Source organism: Peromyscus leucopus, chromosome 2 (genome assembly GCF_004664715.2).
Source record: "Peromyscus leucopus breed LL Stock chromosome 2, UCI_PerLeu_2.1, whole genome shotgun sequence".
NCBI classification, from domain to species: domain Eukaryota; kingdom Metazoa; phylum Chordata; class Mammalia; order Rodentia; family Cricetidae; genus Peromyscus; species Peromyscus leucopus.
This window is the reverse complement of record NC_051064.1, coordinates 139,182,092-139,202,653: the sequence shown is the minus strand read 5'-3', so window position 1 is coordinate 139,202,653 and position 20,562 is coordinate 139,182,092. Positions and strand designations below refer to the sequence as shown.

General features: G+C 41.7%; 1 protein-coding gene across 9 annotated transcripts in view; it reads right to left on the bottom strand.

The window, feature by feature from the left end:
* Positions 1 to 921: 921 nt before the first annotated feature.
* Hp1bp3 (heterochromatin protein 1 binding protein 3) overlaps positions 922 to 20,562 on the bottom strand; it is a 29,187-nt gene continuing 9,546 nt past the window's right edge. For 8 of the 9 annotated variants that reach the window (XM_028875332.2, XM_028875335.2, XM_028875336.2 and 5 more), the window contains 9 exons: positions 19,977 to 20,136; positions 17,729 to 17,872; positions 16,246 to 16,326; positions 14,578 to 14,729; positions 10,300 to 10,390; positions 7,625 to 7,784; positions 4,701 to 4,812; positions 3,524 to 3,652; positions 922 to 2,509 (listed from right to left, as the gene is read on the bottom strand). In XM_028875332.2, the coding sequence (XP_028731165.1) occupies positions 2,215 to 2,509; positions 3,524 to 3,652; positions 4,701 to 4,812; positions 7,625 to 7,784; positions 10,300 to 10,390; positions 14,578 to 14,729; positions 16,246 to 16,326; positions 17,729 to 17,872; positions 19,977 to 20,136 (1,324 nt within the window). In that variant the 3' untranslated portion in view covers positions 922 to 2,214. Of the gene's footprint in view, positions 2,510 to 3,523; positions 3,653 to 4,700; positions 4,813 to 7,624; positions 7,785 to 7,823; positions 7,878 to 10,299; positions 10,391 to 14,577; positions 14,730 to 16,245; positions 16,327 to 17,728; positions 17,873 to 19,976; positions 20,137 to 20,562 lie in introns of those variants that run through there. The other variant, XM_037203110.1, reaches the window with a different exon arrangement.

The following is a 20,562-nucleotide window of genomic DNA, read 5'->3' as shown; positions in this document are numbered from 1 at the left end:
AATACTGAATATTAATTAAACTCTTATGTTATCAAGAAAAGTCTTTCATATAAGATGATTCTTTAAGAAACCTTTCATTTGACCCAGGCATGGTGGCAAACACCTTTAATCCTAGCACTTGTGTGGCAGAGGCGGGTGGATCTCTGAGTTTGAGGCCAGCTTGGTCTATAAAGTGAGTTCCAGGACAGCCAGGGCTATACAGAGAAATTCTGTCTCAAAAAAACAAAACAAAACAAAACAAAAGAAAGAAACCTTTGACTCATTAAATAACCAGCATTCAAAATATCTAGAAAAGAAACATCACTGACCATCAAAATAGGCTGGAGATTGTCTTTAAAAAGGAAGCAAAAGGATCTGGAGGGATCAGCGGTTAAGAGCACTGACTATTCTTCCAGAGGACCCAGGTTCAATTCCCAACACCCACATGGCAGTTCACAATTGTCTGTAACTACAGTTCCAGGGGACCCAACAACCTTACATAAGCAAAACAACAATGCACAGTAAGTAAGTTAATTAATTAAAAAAAAAAAAAAGGAAGCAAGCAATGGTATCCCTTGCAGGAGTAGAGATTACAGGGCAGGCAATGTAAGCTACTCTTGAGTACACTGAACACTTTTCAACAAGTTGTAGTTCAGCAGCTTTTAAAACTTCATGTTTATTCATATTTCTCAAAATATATGTACATAAAAAAGGAAGATTTACAACAGGAAAGATTGCCTTACATGCAACACAAATCCCAATGACTCATGATGGGATCTCACAGGTTATGATCCAATTCAAGCCCGTTTTCTTTTTTTTTTTTTTTTTTTTTGGTTTTTCGAGACAGGGTTTCTCTATGTAGCTTTGCGCCTTTCCTGGAACTCACTTGGTAGCCCAGGCTGGCCTCGAACTCACAGAGATCCGCCTGCCTCTGCCTCTCGAGTGCTGGGATTAAAGGCGTGCGCCACCACCGCCCGGCTCAAGCCCGTTTTCTTAAGTCCATTTCCCAGCCATATATGTAAGCTGCGGGGATCCCAGGAGACACTGCAAGTGGAATGAATCTTAAACAAACACCTTCTCCTCTGGCAGTGTGTAAGGGGCCAGAGGATGTACATCAAAAAGTTTAAGACAATTAAAATGTCAAGTGCCACAGGGAAGGAATAAATGATAAGCAGAAACTGTATTTCTCAAGTAGAAAGCTAGTGCTATTTTACACAACTTCACAATATCCTAAAACAAATACAAACAAAAAGAGGGTTAGGTAGTACAGCTTCATTTGCTTCCCCCTCCTCTCTTCTGTTAAAATATCTCAAAAAGGAAACCATTTGCCTGATATCAAAAGTGCTATGGGGGAGGGGGGCACACACAGGTGAATCTGAAATCTGGTTATTTTAGCAAATTACATGTTTTACCACTTAACATTTCTACATTAGCAATGGGAACTCTCAAACATGGGTTGACAACTTATGCCCCAAATATTAAAAATATATCTAGACATTTGATCGAGAACATTCTGTCATTTTTTGGTAATATAAGCAACACCAGAATCAGATTCCTCATATTTCTGTACTTCCCCTTCAGTCAAAACCAAGTGGTGAAGACAACTTGTGCTTGCTGTTAAGGGGACGATGCTCTGGGCAGCAAAGCGTGCTTGGCAATTGGTCAGAGGACAAAAGGAGCGGAGATCTTCAGAATCTATGGGGCCACAGAGACTAGAGCTTCTTTCCAAAGCTAAAACGTCTCTGGCTCAAGCTGGTGAGTGGAGTGATTTTACAGCCAGGGTTAATCACCACAACTCTAACTAGTCTCCAGGCAGGGGCAATGCCTCTGTGAAGTGCGCCTGCCTTCTCTTGACTTCCAGCACCTGACCTGTCGGTGCTCACTACAAATATAAATCTTTACAATTGTTTAGATTAACTTGAAGGGAAAACCCCAAATCGGACCATAAAAAAAGAGAAAGCATGAGGGCTCGGGTTAGGAGGAGCAAAAGGACTAGGGCAGATTACAGAGTTCAGCAATGTCCAGGATTACTGCAGAAATTAAATGATGAAGAGCAGGCACTGAGAACAGCACCTAAGCTAACATGTCTACATTGGTTTGTTTATATTCCTTCCCACAATGCTCATACGGGAAGAAAAAAATAAAATTAAAAGCATCATAACTAAAACAAATGCACACTGACCTTATAAAATAAGATTTTGAATTCTATCATGATACCCTTTTTTCCTATAAAATTTACTTTTTTGCCTTGAAAGCCTTTTTCATGGTCGATCTGCCCTTGCTGGGCAGTTTCACTTCCTTTCTTGCACTGGCTGTGGACTTTTTGGAGGAGCTCCCACTAGGCTTCTTGATGATTGAGGGTGAGGGTCTGGCTTTCTTGGCAGGGGTCTTGGCCTTGGGGGGGGCTTTCTTGGGTAGCGGCCTCACTTTCCCTCTCTGTGCAGCAGGGACTTTACGCGCAGGCTTGGACCCTCTCTGCTTCATGGATGCAGTCTTTCCTTGAGACTTGGCTGGGGTTTTCTTCTGTAAGCTGTGAGAACAGAAGAATAAAGGTATTCACTCACTGCAGGAGAGAGTCACTTTGCCAGGACAAGTTCCTTTTGCTTAAAGAGTAGTAGCTTATATAGAAATCACTATGTTGCCGGGCGGTGGTGGCGCACGCCTTTAATCCCAGCACTAGGGAGGCAGAGGCAGGCGGATCTCTGAGTTCGAGGCCAGCCTGGGCTACAGAGTGAGTTCCAGGAAAGGCGCAAAGCTACACAGAGAAACCCTGTCTCGAAGAAAAAGAAAAGAAAAAAGAAATCACTATGTTAAAAACAGAAATTTGAGACGGGCAACGGTGGTGCATGGTTTTAATCCCAGCACTCAGAGCCAGGCGGATCTCTGTGAGTTTGAGGCCAGCCTGGTCTACTGAGCGAGATCCAGGACAGTCACCAAAACTACAAAGAGAAACGCTGTCTCGAAAAACCAAAAAAAAAAAAAAAAAAAAAAACCAAAAAAAAACAAACAAACAAACAAAAAAAAACAACAACAAAAAAACAAAACCCAGTAATTTGACTTGATTTCTCAATACAGGCATTACATGAATTTAACGGAATCACAGAAGTCTACAGCTGAATCCCTTAGGATAATATGGAATTATTTTTCTTTGAATAAACTATAGACATATTTATTATGTTTGACCAAAGACGACATTACTTATTCACACTGCCTGAATTTTCAAGGGAGGAGATCATTTAAATGTTACCCAAAGAATCTGAGAAGGATCTTAGTAGTTAAAACACATTCCTATGCTTAGCCCTCCTATTAGTACCACTGTATTTTGAGTGATACTAGACACACACTAGACAAGCACTCTACCATTGAGCTATGTCCCTGGGCCTTGTTTTACTTTTTGAGATAGAGTTTCAGTAATTGCCCACACAGGCCATGAATTTTCAATTCTCCTACCTCAGCCTCCATAATAGCTGGAATTACAGGTCCAACTCCATTTTTAGCTCTGAGATATTGATTATTCTGTCTCAACAGGTTCCTCATTTCATACCTTCTCTTGGGTGGTGGTTCTTCATCCTCAGAGTCTGCTGATGATTCATCTTCATCTTCATCCTCATCCTCATCTTCATCTTCATCTTTAGAACCATCTGGCTCTTTCTTTGGAAATAGAACTCCTGGGCTAAGGAGGGAAAAGGTAAAACAAAGTCTCATGTAGGATAAGGAAAGTAATGTGAACCTAAAGCCTATCACCAGACATACCCACTTCTAGTCACACACCCTCAAACATGTAGTTAGGTTACAAATATCTGTTTAGAATGTAACTTATTTTGAACACATGTACAAAGTCAGCATAAGTCTAGGAAAGCTCCACATCATAGTTCGTCTCCTTCCTCCCATCATGTCGTAAAAAGGACTCTTCTTCATTCAGTAAGCAGTCACTAACCTCCTGCCATGTGGCTCTGCAACCAAACACACAGCAGGGAATGGTCTGCAGAGCAGTGACCATGTTTGCCTTACAGTACCAGCAAATAACTCAAAGGCTAATAAAACTCTTCAAAGTTTCAGAGAATTTGGGCAAGAATCTTGTCCTCTAAACTCTTCTTTAACTTTTCTTATTAGTATGTCCATTAAAACATGTATATGACCTAACTATTCAATTTACTATTTAATGTCTGAAAACTCAAGTATACATGTGTGTTTTTAAGAATTATGTAATAAAGTGTCACTGCAGAGCTGCAGAAGCAAGAGCCTCACAGCACAGGCTATGGTCTTACTAGAAATGAAAGTTTCAGTACCAGCACACAAATAGATACACGGCTGTTAATAGCTTCGTGTATGTTTCTGTTCCAACAATTAAATACGTCATCAACAGGAGACAGGTTTTTCCAATAAAAGGTTGAAAAGGGCCGAGTTATGATTCGTGGAAAAAGGCAAGGTTCTCCCCATCTGATTTTCTGGACAATTATAGTATTTCATTCTCCGGTAATCTGACTGTTGCTACCATTTCAGAAGATGAAGAATAAGCAGTCAACTCTCCAAGAGCTGGCTAACCAGCAGCTCTTCTAGGACAGCAGAGATGCCTGTGCTAGTGTGAACCTTTTGTAGTCGTTATTTTCAGGTATTTCCAGTTCAGGGTAACAGTAATGAGGCAAATACAAGGATCCAAGGCGGTAACCCGGACGCAGATTCAAGCACACAGCGGGCAGCGCTTCGCTTTGGGGACTCACCTGGGGTGATAGGGGAAGCACAGCTGGAAGGTGCCGCTGAATCCCTTCCCCGAGATCTGCTCCATCCACCCGTTCTTCTCACACTTCTGCAGAGTTTTCTTCAGCAAATGCACTTTACCACAAATTCAAGAATAAAGAAAAAGTTTAGATATTCAGATTCAGTCAATCAACCACAATTAAATGCAAACCAAGTCAACACTGATCACACACAGTAACTAGTATATGTAAGTCCTTTCTGCCTAAATGTATCAATTAGTTCAGAAAATACTGCCAGGCAGTGGTAGCACACACCTTTAATCCCAGCACTCGGGAGGCAGAGGCAGGTGGATCTCTGTGAGTTCGAGGCCAGCCTGGGCTACAGAGTAAGTTCCAGGAAAGGCGCAAAGCTACACAGAGAAACCCTGTCTTGGAAAAAAGAAAATAATTATTTTGTGCCCATAAATTTGACAAGATATATTGAAAAAATACAAAGAGGCAATAGAACCTATTGAGTCAAAAAATTTTTTCACAGAAAAGGATAACAAGTGTTTAGAGTGAAATCAATGTCTTGATTCTAGAGGTCAAGAATCTTGTCCTTGGGCAGTACATAACTGGTTAATAACAATTATGAATTAAAATTTCCAATTCTACTCATCCAAGCATCTAATGCGTAACCTCTATTATACACCAATGTCATCTCAGAACTATATATTAAGATGAGCAGGGGCTGGAGAGATGGCTCCATTGGTAAAGTGCCTGAGTTCAGGTTCTTAGCACACATGTAAAACACAGACATGGCAGTGCGCATCTGCAACCCTAGAACTAGGAGGTAGAGATAGGCAGATTCATGGAGCTCAAGGGCATGTGTGGCCACATTCACATGAGTACGCATACTAACTATACACACAAAGACATAACACACATACAAAAGAGGAATAAAGTGACAAGACAATGGAATAGCTCCTGAGGACTTATAATTCTCATTCTCATGCAAAGACACATAAAAGTATAAGATAATTAAATTAATAAAAGACAAAGCCTTAGTATCAGTGAAACTGAAAAGGTTACTAAATAGGCTTCCTGGCTTGTAGTGGTGGTATCTATAAGCCCAGCTACTGGGGAGGCTAGGGCAAAGGATTTTGAGTTTAAAGCCAGTCTGGGCTATAACCCGCCAACCTTTCTCTGCAAAACCTTGATGTCCTGGTACTTGCTCTGCAGTTTTCTCTCTGTAAGCTGGTCTTTAACTCAGAGATCTGCCTGCCTCTGCCTCCCAAGTGCTGGGATTAAAAGCATGTGCCACCACTGCCCAGCAAAAAAAGGAAAATTCTTCAGACCAAGTGTAATGGCACATGCCCTTACTTTAAGTACCCAGGAGGCATACAGATATCTAATTCTGAGGTCAGCCTGGTTTGCACAGTGATTTCTAGGCCAGCCAGGGCTCATAGCCGAGACCCTCTCTCAAAACACAAAAACCCACATACTTCAAAATTATGTTCCTTTTCTTTTATTAAGATGGGATGTTGCATTGTTACTAGACTGGCCTCAAACGACTGGGCTTGAGTGACCCTCCTACCTAAGCCTCCCAAGTAGCAGAGACTATATAGCATGGACCATCACATCATGCAAAAAATAAATAGGGGCTGGAGAGATGGCACAATGGTTAAGAGCAGTAGCTGCTCTTCCAGAGGACCCAGGTTCAACCCTCAGCACCCATATGGCCACTCAGAACTGTCTATAACTCCAGTTCCAAAGGACCTGACATCCTCACATTCAGGAAAAACACCAATGCACATAAAAATAAATAAATATTTTTAAAAATTTACTTAAATAAAATATACTAGTTTGTCGCTTCTATTAGTTACACAATTTCCATATTCTAGACACTAAATCCTTACATGCTTTCCCAGTAGCTCTTGATAAGGGGTCAACCTTGCCACTCTCTCCCAGAACATTCCAAAATGCTGCTAAGTATTGAATTACAGTCTAGTAATTAGTCTCTAATCTCAAAGCACTACTTCTGGTAAACGTAATGTACTGTGACAAACTACATCTGTTATAGGGAGTAACTGCAAATTAACCAAAAGCCTCAGTAATACCAGCAAACCTAGCATCCGAGGATCCTGAGTTCCATGCCAGTCTAGGTGAAACAATGAGACATTATCTCAAAAATGAAACCTTAAGGGGTGGAGAGATGGCTCAGCAGTGAGAAGTGCGTTCTGCTCTTCCACAGGACCTGAGTGTGACCCCAGCACTCATGTTCAGGTCGCTTACCAGCACCGATAACTCTAGCTACAGGTGATCTAACAGCCTCTGCATGTACTGACACATGTGGCACACATTCATTCACACAAACATATACACATACACGTAATAAAAATAATGGAAGAGCAAAATCTCTTTAAAAAGCATAAAAATCAGTGAAAGAGAAGTCTTGATTACTTCTAATTCTTTTTTTCCTTTTTCTTTTCTTTCTTTTGTTTTGTTTTTTGAGACAGGGTTTCTCTGTGTAGCTTTGGAGCCTATCCTGGAACTTACTCTGTAGACCAGGCTGGCCTCAAACTCAGAGATCCACCTGCCTATGTCTCCAGAGTGCTGGGATTAAAGACGTGCATCACCACCATCCGGCTTTGTTTCTTTTTATAAATAATAAATCTGTAATGCCTCCCCTCTTAATAGAATTTTGAATTTTTATTTGTATTTTATGTATGAGTGCTCTGCTTGCCAGCAGAGGGCATCAGATCCTATTACAGATGGTTGTGGCTGCTGGGAATTGAACTTAGGACCTCTGGAAAAGCAGTCAGTGCTCTTAACCACTGAGCCATCTCTCCTGCGTGTCCCCCGCCCCCTTAGTTTTCAGTCAGTAATAAATGCTTAAGCATTAGTAGCATGATCTCTATGAGAACATTCCTCTAGTCCCATATAATACACATAGCTCTGACTCTTACTTTGATAGTTAGAATTGGTCCCTGGGTGGTTCTCCAGGACGTACTTCTTCAGAGCAGTGGTGGAACAGGTCTTCGGTTCATTCATGGCAGCAATGGCAGACAAGATTGCATATTCCATCAGGCTTCCACCAAGCAGGGGTTTCTCCCCTGATTTCTTCAGCTGTTTTCCAAGGAGGAAGAGAAAAGCATCAAGACAACACTCTCCCAAAGCAGGTCAAGACAAGACTCCTCTGCACCAGGTGGGTCGGAGCTCCTGCATCAGCACAGATATGTTTTACAATGAATTATCAGGTCAGGGCTTTCTCCTCCCGCTCACAAGGTTTCAACCTCACTGAGGAGTCCCAACCCTCTCTTGGATTATTTTCTTCTTCCATCAAACCCTCCAACTACCCTAAAACAGCAGTAGATACTGTAAACCCAAAGAAATTGACATCCTCATGCCCTGTGCATATGAAAAATATTGACAAATATTTAAGGGATCATACAACAGAAAATTACATGGCCTAATTCCAGGCTGACACTAAGAATTAAAGATTACTAACAATGAAGATGGACATGGTGGCATATACCTTTATCCCAGCACTCGGAGGCAGAGGTAGGCGGATCTCTGAGTTCGAAGCCAGTATGGTCTACACAATGAGTTCTAGGACAGAAAAAAAAAAAAAAAAGTAACAATAAGCCAAATAGGAAAAGAAAACCACAATGCTTTATAGTATTGGCTTACTTATTTTTTTGAGACAGGGCTTCAGGTATCAAAGTCTGGCCTCATACTTATATATGAAAATGTAGCTCATTCAGCAAACTCTTGTCTAGCATACATGTTGGTGTTGTTCAAACACCAACAGCCCATAAACCAGTGACGGTAGCATATGCCTGCAACCCCAGGACTTAAGAGACAGAGCAGGAGGATCAGAAGTTTAAAGTCATCCTCAACTATATATAAAGTTCAAAGCTAGCCTGGGCCTGTCTCAAAAGAGGAAAAGCCACAAAAACAGAGAAAATATTTCAAGTTCTATACTGATTAGGGACTTTTATCTATAATAAAGTGTTCCCTAAAAATGCTCAAATTTTTTGTTTTTTGCTTTCTTTGAGACAGTTTCTCTGTGTGGCCCTGACTATCCTGGAACATACTATGTAGACCAGGCTGGCCTCAAACTCAGAGATCCGCCTGCCTCTGCCTCCCAAGTATTGGGATTAAAGGTGTACAGCACCATGGCCCTGCTCAAATGCTCATTTTTTTAAATGGGCAAAAAGACAATAATAACTATCTCACCAAAGGAAATGAACAAACAACCAGTAAGCTTGGTATTAGTAACCATTAGGAAAATGCCCATCCACCCCTCAAGAAAGAACACTTCATCTCTACTGGCATGGATCTTGTACCAAGGAAAATGACAAGGTTGGTGACAACGACATGGAGAAACCACAGGAATGTAAAAATGGTGTAGTCCTACTCACTCTATGGCTAGCAAGTCTACTCCTAGCTACTGACTTCACTGAAATAAAGCATGTATCTACACAAGGCACTTGGATACAAATGTTCACGGTAGTATACATAATTAACTAAAAGAGTAGAAATAATCCAAATATGCAACTCACAGGTGGATAAAACTAGGTACTGATAGAAGCTACCACATGGAAAAACTCAAAGACATTATGCCAAGTAACAAGCCAAATACAAAAGGCCACACAATAATTTCATCATATGAAATGTGAAGCAGACCTTATAGGTTGTCTGAAGCTAGAGGTAAAAATTAGAAGCCAGGTGGTGGTGGCACACATCTTTAATCCCAGCACTCAGGAGGCAGAGGCAGAGGCAGGTGGATCTCTGAGTTTGAGACCAGCCTGGTCTGCAGAGCAAGTTCCAGGACAGCCAGGGCTACACAGAGAAACTCTGTCTCAAAAAACAAAACAAAAAAAGTTAATGTAGAAAGTCCAGTTTTCCAAAATTTTATTATTAATTTATTGATGGATATGTATGTGGATGCACACATGCCATGACATGTGGAGGTCAGAGGACAACTTGCAAGAGTGGCTTCTCTCACTCTACCACATGGCTCCTAGGACAGAACTCAGGTCATTAGACTTGGTAGCTGCTGAGTCATGTAGTGGTATTTGCTCCGCCCATGACTTTGGGCTATATGGCCCAAAGGAGGCGGTGCTTCTTGCCTTTTAAATGACCTCTGGAAAGGAAAGGGAGAAGGCAGGCTCTGCCGCCTCCTTCCTGGTGTGATTGAACTTCCAGGTGGATTCGCTCCCAGTCAGATCAGAGGACGTCTTCAGCTGTCTTCTCGGTTCTGTATTCGTGAGTGTAGTGCTTCAATTTACCCTAATAAATCTCCCCAATACTCCTTAAGACTCCATGGATTCTCGAATTAGTCATCTTTCTAGTTCTTTCTGTTTTGAGACATGACCTCACTATGTAGCTCTTGCTGGTTTTGAATTTGAAATCTTCCTACCTCCTCCGTCTCCTGTAGCCTGGGATTACAGGTGTGTGCCACCATGTTTGGTTCTTAGTTTTAATTTCTAATTTAGTAAATACTGATAGACGCTAACACATATAAACAAAATCTCTTGAAGACACATTTATTCTCATCACAGTTTTGAGAAGAGAAGAGGTTCTGAAACCCAAACGTTGCAAACCATTCTCAACAATCAAGACTCCGGCTTCTCACCTGGAACGTCCCCGAAGCGCCTTTGCCGGTTATCTGCTCTAACTGGCCTCTCTCTACTGCTCTCTGTAGAGCGTTCTTCAACAACTGGGGTCTGCGGAGAGAAACAAGAGTCATAAATCTGTCAGTGAAAGGAAACTACAGAAACAGATCCAGGTCTAGTTCCAGATCTAAACTTGTAATTCCTGTCATGTGTATATCCTTTAAAATGAACAAAAGAACACCAAGCTGATGGCATTCTGAACAAGTAGAACGTCTTTCCTCTTAAAGAAGCTATTATTGATACATATATAATCCTTACCACACAGAACAAACTTTTCTAATTGCCATAGTGTGCCAAACCCCTGTAATTTAGTACCATCAGATGAATGCCCTAAGCAATGAAATAAAGCAAAGATTTTTTTTTTCCCCTAATGGGGGTTAACTTGCTATGGTGCCCAGGCCACACAAGGTTTTGGCTTTAATCATACCAGCCAAATTCATGTGTGTGATATGTTAAGAATACTTCAAAAAAAAAAAAAAAGTCATTTTGGAGGTAACTGATAGGTCCTGAAGTGCTCTGGCCTCCCACATACGTGTACATACATGTGAGTTTGTACCCCCCTCACACACATGCACACCCAATCACCCCCAAAGGAAAAACAAGGTAGTAAGGGATCCTACGAGCATCCTAACATGGGACAATAAGCAGATAGCAATCATTTATGCTGACTCCACTATGATCGCAGACTTCCCAACTGTAGGACTGTGGGGAGCAAACTTATCTTGTGTGTAAGCCAGCACAATGATGATGACGACAAAGCAAATAAAGCAGCCCACTGCGATGACTTTCAAGACCTGAGGTGGCCAATGACATGGCTCAGCCAGTAAAGGCCTTTGTCAAGACCTGAGTTCACCTGCCGGCACTCACACTGTAGAAGATCAACTTCCACAACTGTTCTGTGGCATTTGCACCTCACACAAATACACACAAATACATAGTAAAAACTTTTTTTTTCTTTAAGAAGAAAAAAAAAAATTGGCCAGAGATGTAAAGAGCACTGGCTGCTTTTCCAGAGGACCAGGTTGAATTCCCAATCCCCACATGCTGGCTCACAGCCACCTGTAACTTCAATCCCAGGGGATCCAACTCCCTCTTCTGGCTCCTACAGGCACTGCAAGCAGGTGGCTCATAGTCATACATGCAAGCAAATATTCAGATATAAAATAGAACAGCTTGAGATATGTGAGATCCTACCTAAAAAAAAAAGAAAGAAAGAAAGAAAAAAAAAAAAAAAAAAGGCTGTGAGGACTCCATTGTGACTGTTGAGAAAAGCAATACGGTCTTCCAGAAGAAAAAGGGGTAAAGAGCTTCAGTAAAAAGGTGATGGAGCCGGGCACTCGCATTTAATCCCAGTACTCGGGAGGCAGAGGCAGGCAGATCAGGCAGATCTCTGTGAGTTCGAAGCCAGCCTGGTATACAGAGCAAGATCCAGGACAGACAGCAAAACTACACAGAGAAACCCTGTCTCAAAAAAAAAAAAAAAAAAAAAAAAGTGATAGAAACTGGGCAGTGGTGGCGCACGCCTTTAATACCAAAACTTGGGGGTCAGAGACAAGTGGATCTCTGTGAGTTGGAGGCCAGCCTAGTCTACAATTATGATAACCTAAGTGATTGTTCTAAATTTTCTGAAAGCCAGATGTGGTACATGCCTTTAATCCCAGCTTTCAGGAGGAAAAGACAAAGGCAAGTGGGTTTCCGTGAATTCAAGACCCTGTCTCAAACACATAAACACTCACACACACAAAATAACATACTCAGAATTTTTGTTTAAATGGTAAAGATAAGCTATTTCTGTATACTTATTAAGCCATCTCCCCTTTTACAAGTTTTTATCACATTGATTTTTGTGGGCACATGTGTGTAAGTCAGATGACAATCATCAAGACGAAGTTCTCAGCTCTTTCTTTCTACCATGTGGCTCTTGGGGACCATATACTAAGGGTGTCTGGTTGGCAGCGGGCGCCTTTATTCACTGAGGCATCTCTGAGGCCTTTACTTACTATTAAATAAAGCCCAAGTTCTCATCTGCTCCCCAAAATCACAGCAAATAGAAAATGAGTATCTAAAGCTGATATAAAAATTGTTGTTTTTTTGTTTTGTTTTTTCAAGACTGGGTTTCCCTGTGCAGCTCTGGCTCCTGGAACTCACTCTGTAGACCTGGGTGGCTCGAACTCAAGAGATCTGCCTGCCTCTGCCTCCTGAGTGCTGGGATTAATGGCATACCACTGTAAGGCTAAATTTTTTGTTTTTTGTTTTTTTTTTATATTTATGTTTATGGGTATTCTGCTTACATATATGTATGTCTTCACAATGTGAATGCCTGGTATGTGAGGAGGCATCAAATCCCCTGGAACTGGATGGCTGTGAGCGACCATATGGGTACGGGGAATCCAACCTGGGTTCTCTGAAGAATAGCCAGTGGTCCTAACCATGGAGCCATCTCTCTTCTAGCCCACCATGGAAAGGGATGGAAGATGGCTCTGTGGGTCTGGTGGTTTGAATGAGACTGGCTCCCAGGGGCTCCTATGTTTGAATACTTGGTTCCCAGTTGCTGGAACTGTTTGAAAGGATTAGAGAGTGTAGCCTTGTTAAGGGAGGTGTGTCACAGGGGTGGACTCTGAGGTTTCAAAGGACCGGTGTCATTCTCTCAGTGTGCCTTTGCTGTGCAATCATGGACTCTAATCACCTGAACTTGTAAGAAGCCCAATTCAACACTTTCTTTTGTAAGTTGCCTTGGTCATGGTGTGTTGTCACAGCAATAGAAAAGAAACTAAGACTGAGTAAAATGCTTGCCACATAAGTCTAAGGATTCAAGTTCAGATAAACAGATACCATGTAAAAGCCCAGTGGGTGTGGTGGTCCATCAGTATTCCCAGCTTAGAGGAGGCAGAAACAAACTCTTGGATCAAGCTCGTTAGCCAGACTAGCCAGAGAGTTCAGTGGGACAATCAAGACAGACACTCACCATCTACTTCAGATGGCTAATGTGTGCGGATGCATCTGGACACACAAACACATGCCCCCATATACATATACCAAATGCACATGCACAGATGTGTGAGAGTGTGGTAGTACACACTGAGTCCACTTGGGAGGAGGAAGCAGGGGGATTAGCAACTCAAGGCCATCCTCTCTTACATAGTAAGTTTGTGGCCAGCCTGGGCTACATGAAACCTTGTCTCAAGACAAAACCAAACCACAGTAAGAGCCAGGTGGTAGGGGCACCGGCCTTTAATCCCAGTGCTTGGGAGGCAGAACTGCTGAGTTCAAGGCCAGCCTAGTCTACAGAGCTAGTTCTAAGACAGCCAAGGCTACACAAAGACATTCTATCTTGAAAACCAACAACAACAAAAGAAAAAGTTACAGATGACTCTATGTAACCACACTGTTTGCAGCAGCAACTGGATCACAAACATTCAGGCGGGGAAGCTATACCTACACGAATGCACACACTTTTCCCTTACCATTATTTTGTATATTATAATGCCTATTTATATAACAATTATATTAGGTATTTTAAGTGTTCTAAGGAAGATTTAAAGTATACAGGAGGGCGAGACCAATGGTGCAGGCCTATAATGCCAGCTACTTAGTAGGCTGAGGCAGGAGAATCACAAGTTTAAGGTATGTCTAGGCAATTTAATTCAACATGTCTCAAATAAAATGTAAAGAAGGCCAGGATACAGTTGTAGAGGCTTGCCTAGCATGCACGAAGCTCTCGCTTCAATTTTCAGTACTGCAAAGTAAACACACAGAAGCCAGGCATAATTCTATTACTAAGGCAAAAGCACAAAGACTATGAGTTTGACGACAGTCTAGGCTACACAGTGAGCTCCTATCTTAACAACAACAGAAATTATACATGAAGATGCATGCTGTATCACTGACAGACAGGACTATGGAAAGCATATGCTTGAACATTTGTAGGACTTTGGCATCAAGGAGGCTACTGGAACCAAACCCTCCACAGGTACTGATTGAGGGACACCAAACTCTAGTAGGATCATGTGAGAATATGTAGTTTGGGTTTAAAAAACAAACAAACCAAAGAAGAACAGCAACAAAAGCCCTTACACATGACAAAAAAAAAGAAAACATGGGGAATTAGGAGACAAAAAATAAACCATACAGGAAGTTTTACTTCTATTTCCCCCGAAAGAAACCCTTCTTAATATTTCATCTATGTCCTTTCTCAAGAACAGCATGCCCTGCTTTGGAGTCCAGGGCATGGCTAGTACCTGATGTCCACTCTAAGCTTAGGGTAATACTGAGACACGTATTTCCTGATGAGACTGTAGGATGCTTCTTTAGGTTCACAAAGTCGAGTAAAGGCCAACGGGAGAATATCTTCCAGTTTGACTTGTGGTTCTGGATCCACTGCTGAACCCTTCTGCAACACAGCACCAAAAGTTAATCCTTACACAACAGACAGCTGTCAGCCCACGTTACCTACAACTCCAGGGCTTGCCATCGCTGTCAGGTCAACTGGCAAATAGGAAAGTATACTTTCTCCCATATTCAAATAAATCAGAGCATAAGGTACAGATTGTAGCAATTGTCAGATAATAATTTCAGATTCAAAGAGTAAAAATACACACAGAAATCAAAAGGAAGAATCGAGTTATTTAAAGGTTTACTTTCACTCTTCATTTCCAGTAACAAAGAATCAAGTGCAGCACCAGGAAGCATACCACCAAGGCTAATTTTCAAGTGCTATAAAATCTATTTTAAAAATGGTATGAGAGCCAGGTGGTGATAGCATACACCTTTAATCCTAGCACTCGGGAAGCAGAGGCAGGCGGATCTCTGTGAGTTCCAGGCCAGCCTGGTCTACAGGGTGAGTTTCAGGCAGGTTCCAAAAGCTCCACAGAGCAACCCTGTCTTGAAAAAAAACAAAATCAGTATGAAGCTATAGCTTGTGCTGCATGCCTTAGTCCAGCATTCTCAAAGCAGGAAGATCTCTATAAGTTTGAGGCCAGCCTGGTTTACATAGTGAATTCCAGGACAGGTAGGGATATGTAGAAAGACCCTGTTTCAAAAATAAAATTAAAATTAAATTTTAAAAGGTATAAAACTTTCAGAGTTGTGCCAAGTGGTGGTGGTGCATACCTTTAATCTCAACACTTGGGAGGCAGAGGCCAGTGGAACCCTGTGAGTTCGAGGCCAGCCTAGTCTACAAAGCGAGTTCCAGGACAGCCAGAGCTCTTACACAGAGAAACCGTCTTGAAAAACAACAAAAACAAAACAAAAAACCTTTCAGAGTTGTAAAAATGATAGAGACTATCAGGATTCTAATCAATGATACAAATACTATTTCACTTAAAAATTTTTAGCCATGCCGGGTAGTGGTGGCACACGCCTTTAATCTCAGCACTTGGGTGGAACAGGCAGGCAGATCTCTGTGAGTTTGAGGCCAGCCTAATCTACAGAGCAAGTTCTAGGACAGCCAGGGCTGTTACACAGAGGAACCTTGTCTCAAAAAATACAAAACAAAAAAAAAATTTTAGCTTTTATTTGTTTATCAATGGAACTGTTTTGGGTGTTAGTACTTACAAAGAAGAGAAAACAAAAGGAATCTGAGTACAGTTTAGGTCCTGGTGGAGCAGAAATGTACTTATATATCTCTTCTAGCTTAAAACATATTTCACAAAAAGTAGTCTAATTCATACAGCTGCCCGTAATTCAATATAAGGCATTGAAGACCATAGGCTTAACAAGGCCGGAGTACTAAGCTTTGCAACCTGGCTGTTCTTCGCACTTATCTGGGGAAATTACTTGCAATGTCTCTAGCCCTCAGTGGAAAGGCTGTGCTTCAAACAGCACTACTCACACAGGCCCTCGATTAATGCTGCTGTCTTCAGTAGCGGTAATAGTACTTCAGCATTCAAAAAGTGCTGCAAACTTACCTTTCTGTTTCTGGATTTCTGAGCTGTTTTCCTTGATTTCTGGACCACAACAAAACTGCCAGATGCACCTTTTCCTTTTACCTAAAGTACATGAGATTTAAGTTACTCCAGGACTGAGTTAGTAACTTCACACTAGAAGGTTATGAGCAGGAGGTAAAATGCTGCTTAACTCTGGAGAGGAAAGAACAATGGAGTTGAAGAGATAAGACACCACACCAGCCAGTCAACCCTGGAAAACCCTGTAACTCAGGCTTATTTGATGATCAAATATTTCACAAAAATAAAATCTATTTATTAATCATATAAACAAGTAATCCCCACACAATAGGAATCACTTTATTCATCGATGAACCCCAAAGCATCCACAGCAAAGAACACACTCAACATCTATGTACTAAATGAACAACTCATGGAGGGTTCCTAGGCAGAGTTTAACTGTCTATCACAGATCTAACCCCATCACAACCTGTAGAAAGTTATCAAAGAACCTCAGGAGCTTTTGGAATGTGATAAATTAGGTCCTAAGACTAGCTCTTTTTGCTACCATGGGATCTTTTTTTTTTTGGTTTTTCGAGACAGGGTTTCTCTGTGTAGCTTTGCGCCTTTCCTGGGACTCACTTGGTAGCCCAGGCTGGCCTCGAACTCACAGAGATCCGCCTGCCTCTGCCTCCCGAGTGCTGGGATTAAAGGCGTGCGCCACCACCGCCCGGCGCTACCATGGGATCTTAATGGTTATTCTTACTACTGTGGACTTCTGAAGAGTACTTGATTAGATAAACTCCATTTTCATCTTAAGGCTGTAATGGTTTTATCCCAGGACAGGGTAATCAGGACCTTATGTGTGCTCAGGCAAGTGTTCTAGCTGGAGCTGCAATGCCTACCCTAAGCTGTTCCAAATCTAAGCAATCCTTTGAAGAACTAAGCAAAGCAACACAGATTATGCCTGAAATCAGGGTCATTCTAGTTAGGCTTTAGCTGATGCTCTTTAGCACTCAGGCATTAATAGTTTAGATAATAATCAATTAAGGTGAATCTACTGAAAAGCCAATTTATAAAGCAACCCAGTTGAGTCATGTATATTAAGTTTTAGAGGTAACAGACCTAAGACTGCAAGCCTCCTTCTGTTATGGCAATAAAGTATTCCTTAACTTTATTATCATTTGTAGAGCGATGTAATTTCAAGCATAATCCAGTCTCCAAAGACCCAACCAACAGTACAACAGGCAGAGAAAAATCATACCATTGTATTGCTCTATTAAGAGTGACCTACAAAGGCAACTGCCATCAGTGTTCTGAGGCCTGTCCTCACATAATAAGACTAGATCCAGTTGAATTATTTCAGTCATGTACTTACTTTTAACAGAGAAAAATATACCTAACTTGCTGATACATGACGTATATACCTAACTTAGCTGATACATGACGTATACACCTAACTTAGCGGATACATGACGTCATCTCACTTTCTACAATGGTGTAGTACCTGTTTGATGACTCCTCTGTTTAGCTCTCTTTTCAGTGCTTGCTTAAGGAGATAGCCCCTTCTCTCCAGATCCAGAGAAGGGTACTTATGGATGATGTACTTTCGAATAGCAACCACTGAAGCACCACTCTTCTGGAAGCATGCCTACAAGATTTTCAAACCATACATATTAAACTAGTTATTTTTTTATTAGAGACTGAATCATCTTCAAAATAAGTTCTTTTAGAAATGAACTAAATGGCAAAGTGGTAGGGAAGAATGAACAGTGCTTCAGCTAGCTCAACTGAAGCACGTAAAGGCCGTGGAGAAACAAACAACACTAACAGGTACTTCTGCAACAATTTTAGTTTTGCAAAACCACAGGAACTGCTGGTTATGGTGGCTCGCACCTGTAATCTCACCTCTACAAGGCAGAGGTAGGTGCACTGCTGCAAGTTCAAGGCCAGCCTAGGCTACACAGTGAGACCATCTTTAAAAACCAAAACAAAAAGCTGGGTAGTGGTAGTGCCCACCTTTAATCCCAGGACTCCGAAGGCAAAGGCAGACAGATCTCTGAACTCAAGGTCAGCCTGTTCTACAGAGGAAGTGCCAGGACAGCCAGGGCTACACAGAGAAACCCTGTCTCAGAAAAACAACAATCAAAAACTAAAAATAGTCAACCCCAAACCATCTAAATTCTGAGTGGGGCTAGTCCCTGGGCAGGGACTTCCTGGGCTGTATAACTAGAAAGGCACCTGAGCAAATACATGCATCTATTGCTCTTCGGCCAGCAGATGTAAAGCCACCACCTGCTTCTTCTTTTCTTTTTTTGGTGATAGGGTCTCTCTACGTAGTCTTGGCTGCATGAGATTCTTCAAGAGAGGCTATGTAAAGGAGAGAGATCACAAGGCTGGAATGCTAGCTCAATATGCTCTTGGACAGGACCTGGACTTGGTTCCCAGCACCAACACAGTAGCTTACAACTGCCTGTAACTCCAATTCCAGGGTGGCCAATGCTTTCTTCAGGCCTCCAAGGGCTCCTGGACACATACGAAGACAATGAACTCCATGGAAATAAAAAAATGAAATAAATCATCTTCTTTTAAATACAAGGTGGGGGTGGGGGATTTAGGCTTAACTTGCATAAGGCTTGATGTATGATCCCCAGCAGGGGGATACTGAGAATAGTTACATAATAAAGGCAGTGTAAGGTTAGACTTTCATTTGGTGCTTGTCATGGCAGCAAAAACTTATAATCTTGAAGAAGAACCCCAAGTTCAAAGTCATTCTTGACTATACAACAGGGAGTTCAAGGCCAACCAGCTTGTGCTCCATCAGGAAATCCACCCTGACCCCCTAACAATATCTGAGAGTCACATATGCTAATGAAAGCCAATGAATACACTGAAGTCATAAGGCTATGTAAGAAGGCTTCTTTTTGCAACATTTTGAAAGGGTCAGTGAAGAAACAAAGCAATAGGATTAGAAGTTTCTTATTTTAGGTATGAAAAGTGCTATACATGCCAGGCAGTGGTGGCACACGCATTTAGTCCCAGCACTCAAGAGGCAGAGGCAGGCGGATCTCTGAGTTTGAAGCCAGTCTGATCTACAGAGCAAGTTCCAGGATAGCCAGAGCTGATACACAGAGAAACCCTGTCTCGATTAACCAAAAAGAAAAGAAAAAAATTGCTATATATCAGATGCTCAGCTGTACAAACAAAACTAGGAAATAATTTTTAATAAAAATTCTGCATGTTTTCTAATGATGCACACATCTGTGAAGTGTGTACAGGTGCCCACAAAGGGCATCTGGACCCTGGGAACCGGAATTACAGATAGTCATGAGCCAGTCAATGTGGGTGCTAGGAATAGAACCAGGTCCTCTGTAAGAACAGCAAGTGCTCTTAACTACTGAATCTCTCCAGCCCCTTAACATGAGTTTTAAAAACAAATGTGCTTTCAGGGAATGGTGGGACACGCCTTTAGCAACCCCACCCCACTCTGAAATTGAGGCAGTCAGATCTATAAGATCAGCCTGGTCTACTGGGCAAGTTCCAGAACAGGCAGGGCCACGCAGAGAAGCCCTGTGTTAGAAGAAAAAAAAAGTGCTCATCAAATATAATTACAGTAGAAAAACATTTGCCTCCTATAATGTATATCCTTTAGGAAGCAAAGCAGGATTGCTGATGTCCAGACAAAATAAGCTATTTTCAAATAAGGAAAGATGAAGAGGGTAAACCTGAGTTCATTGCTGGAAATAACAACTTGCCTTAATGGCCTCAGTTAAGATTGCATCCATCTTGGGCCGTGGGGAGGAAGCCATCGGTGTTTGTCTCTGGGCCCTGGCTAGCTGGCTGGCAGAAAGAGTAGCCCAGGAAGGTATCGTTTTTTTCACTTTCTTCTCTTTTTCTTTAGACTGCTCCTTCTCACTTAAAAACAAAGAGTTTTCATTATGCAAGATGAACTCTTCAGAGATAGTCAACATTCTGTATTCACAGATCTCACACAGTTGCATTCTGCACCCAAAGACTATATCTATATCTATATCTATCTATCTATCTATCTATCTATCTATCTATCTATCTATCTATCTATCTATCTACACACACACACACACACACACACACACACACATATTAAGGGACAACAGCATCTGTACTGAACACACAACTTTCTTTCCCACTCATTACTAGTCACTAAGTCACACAGCACAACTGTATACAAAGCACCCACAGTGTATTCGGTATTAGACTACACAGGAGGATATACCTCAGTTACACATAACACTAGACCAACTTACAGGAAGGACTTGAGCATCTACAGATCTTGGTACTGTAGGGGTCTTAGAACCAATG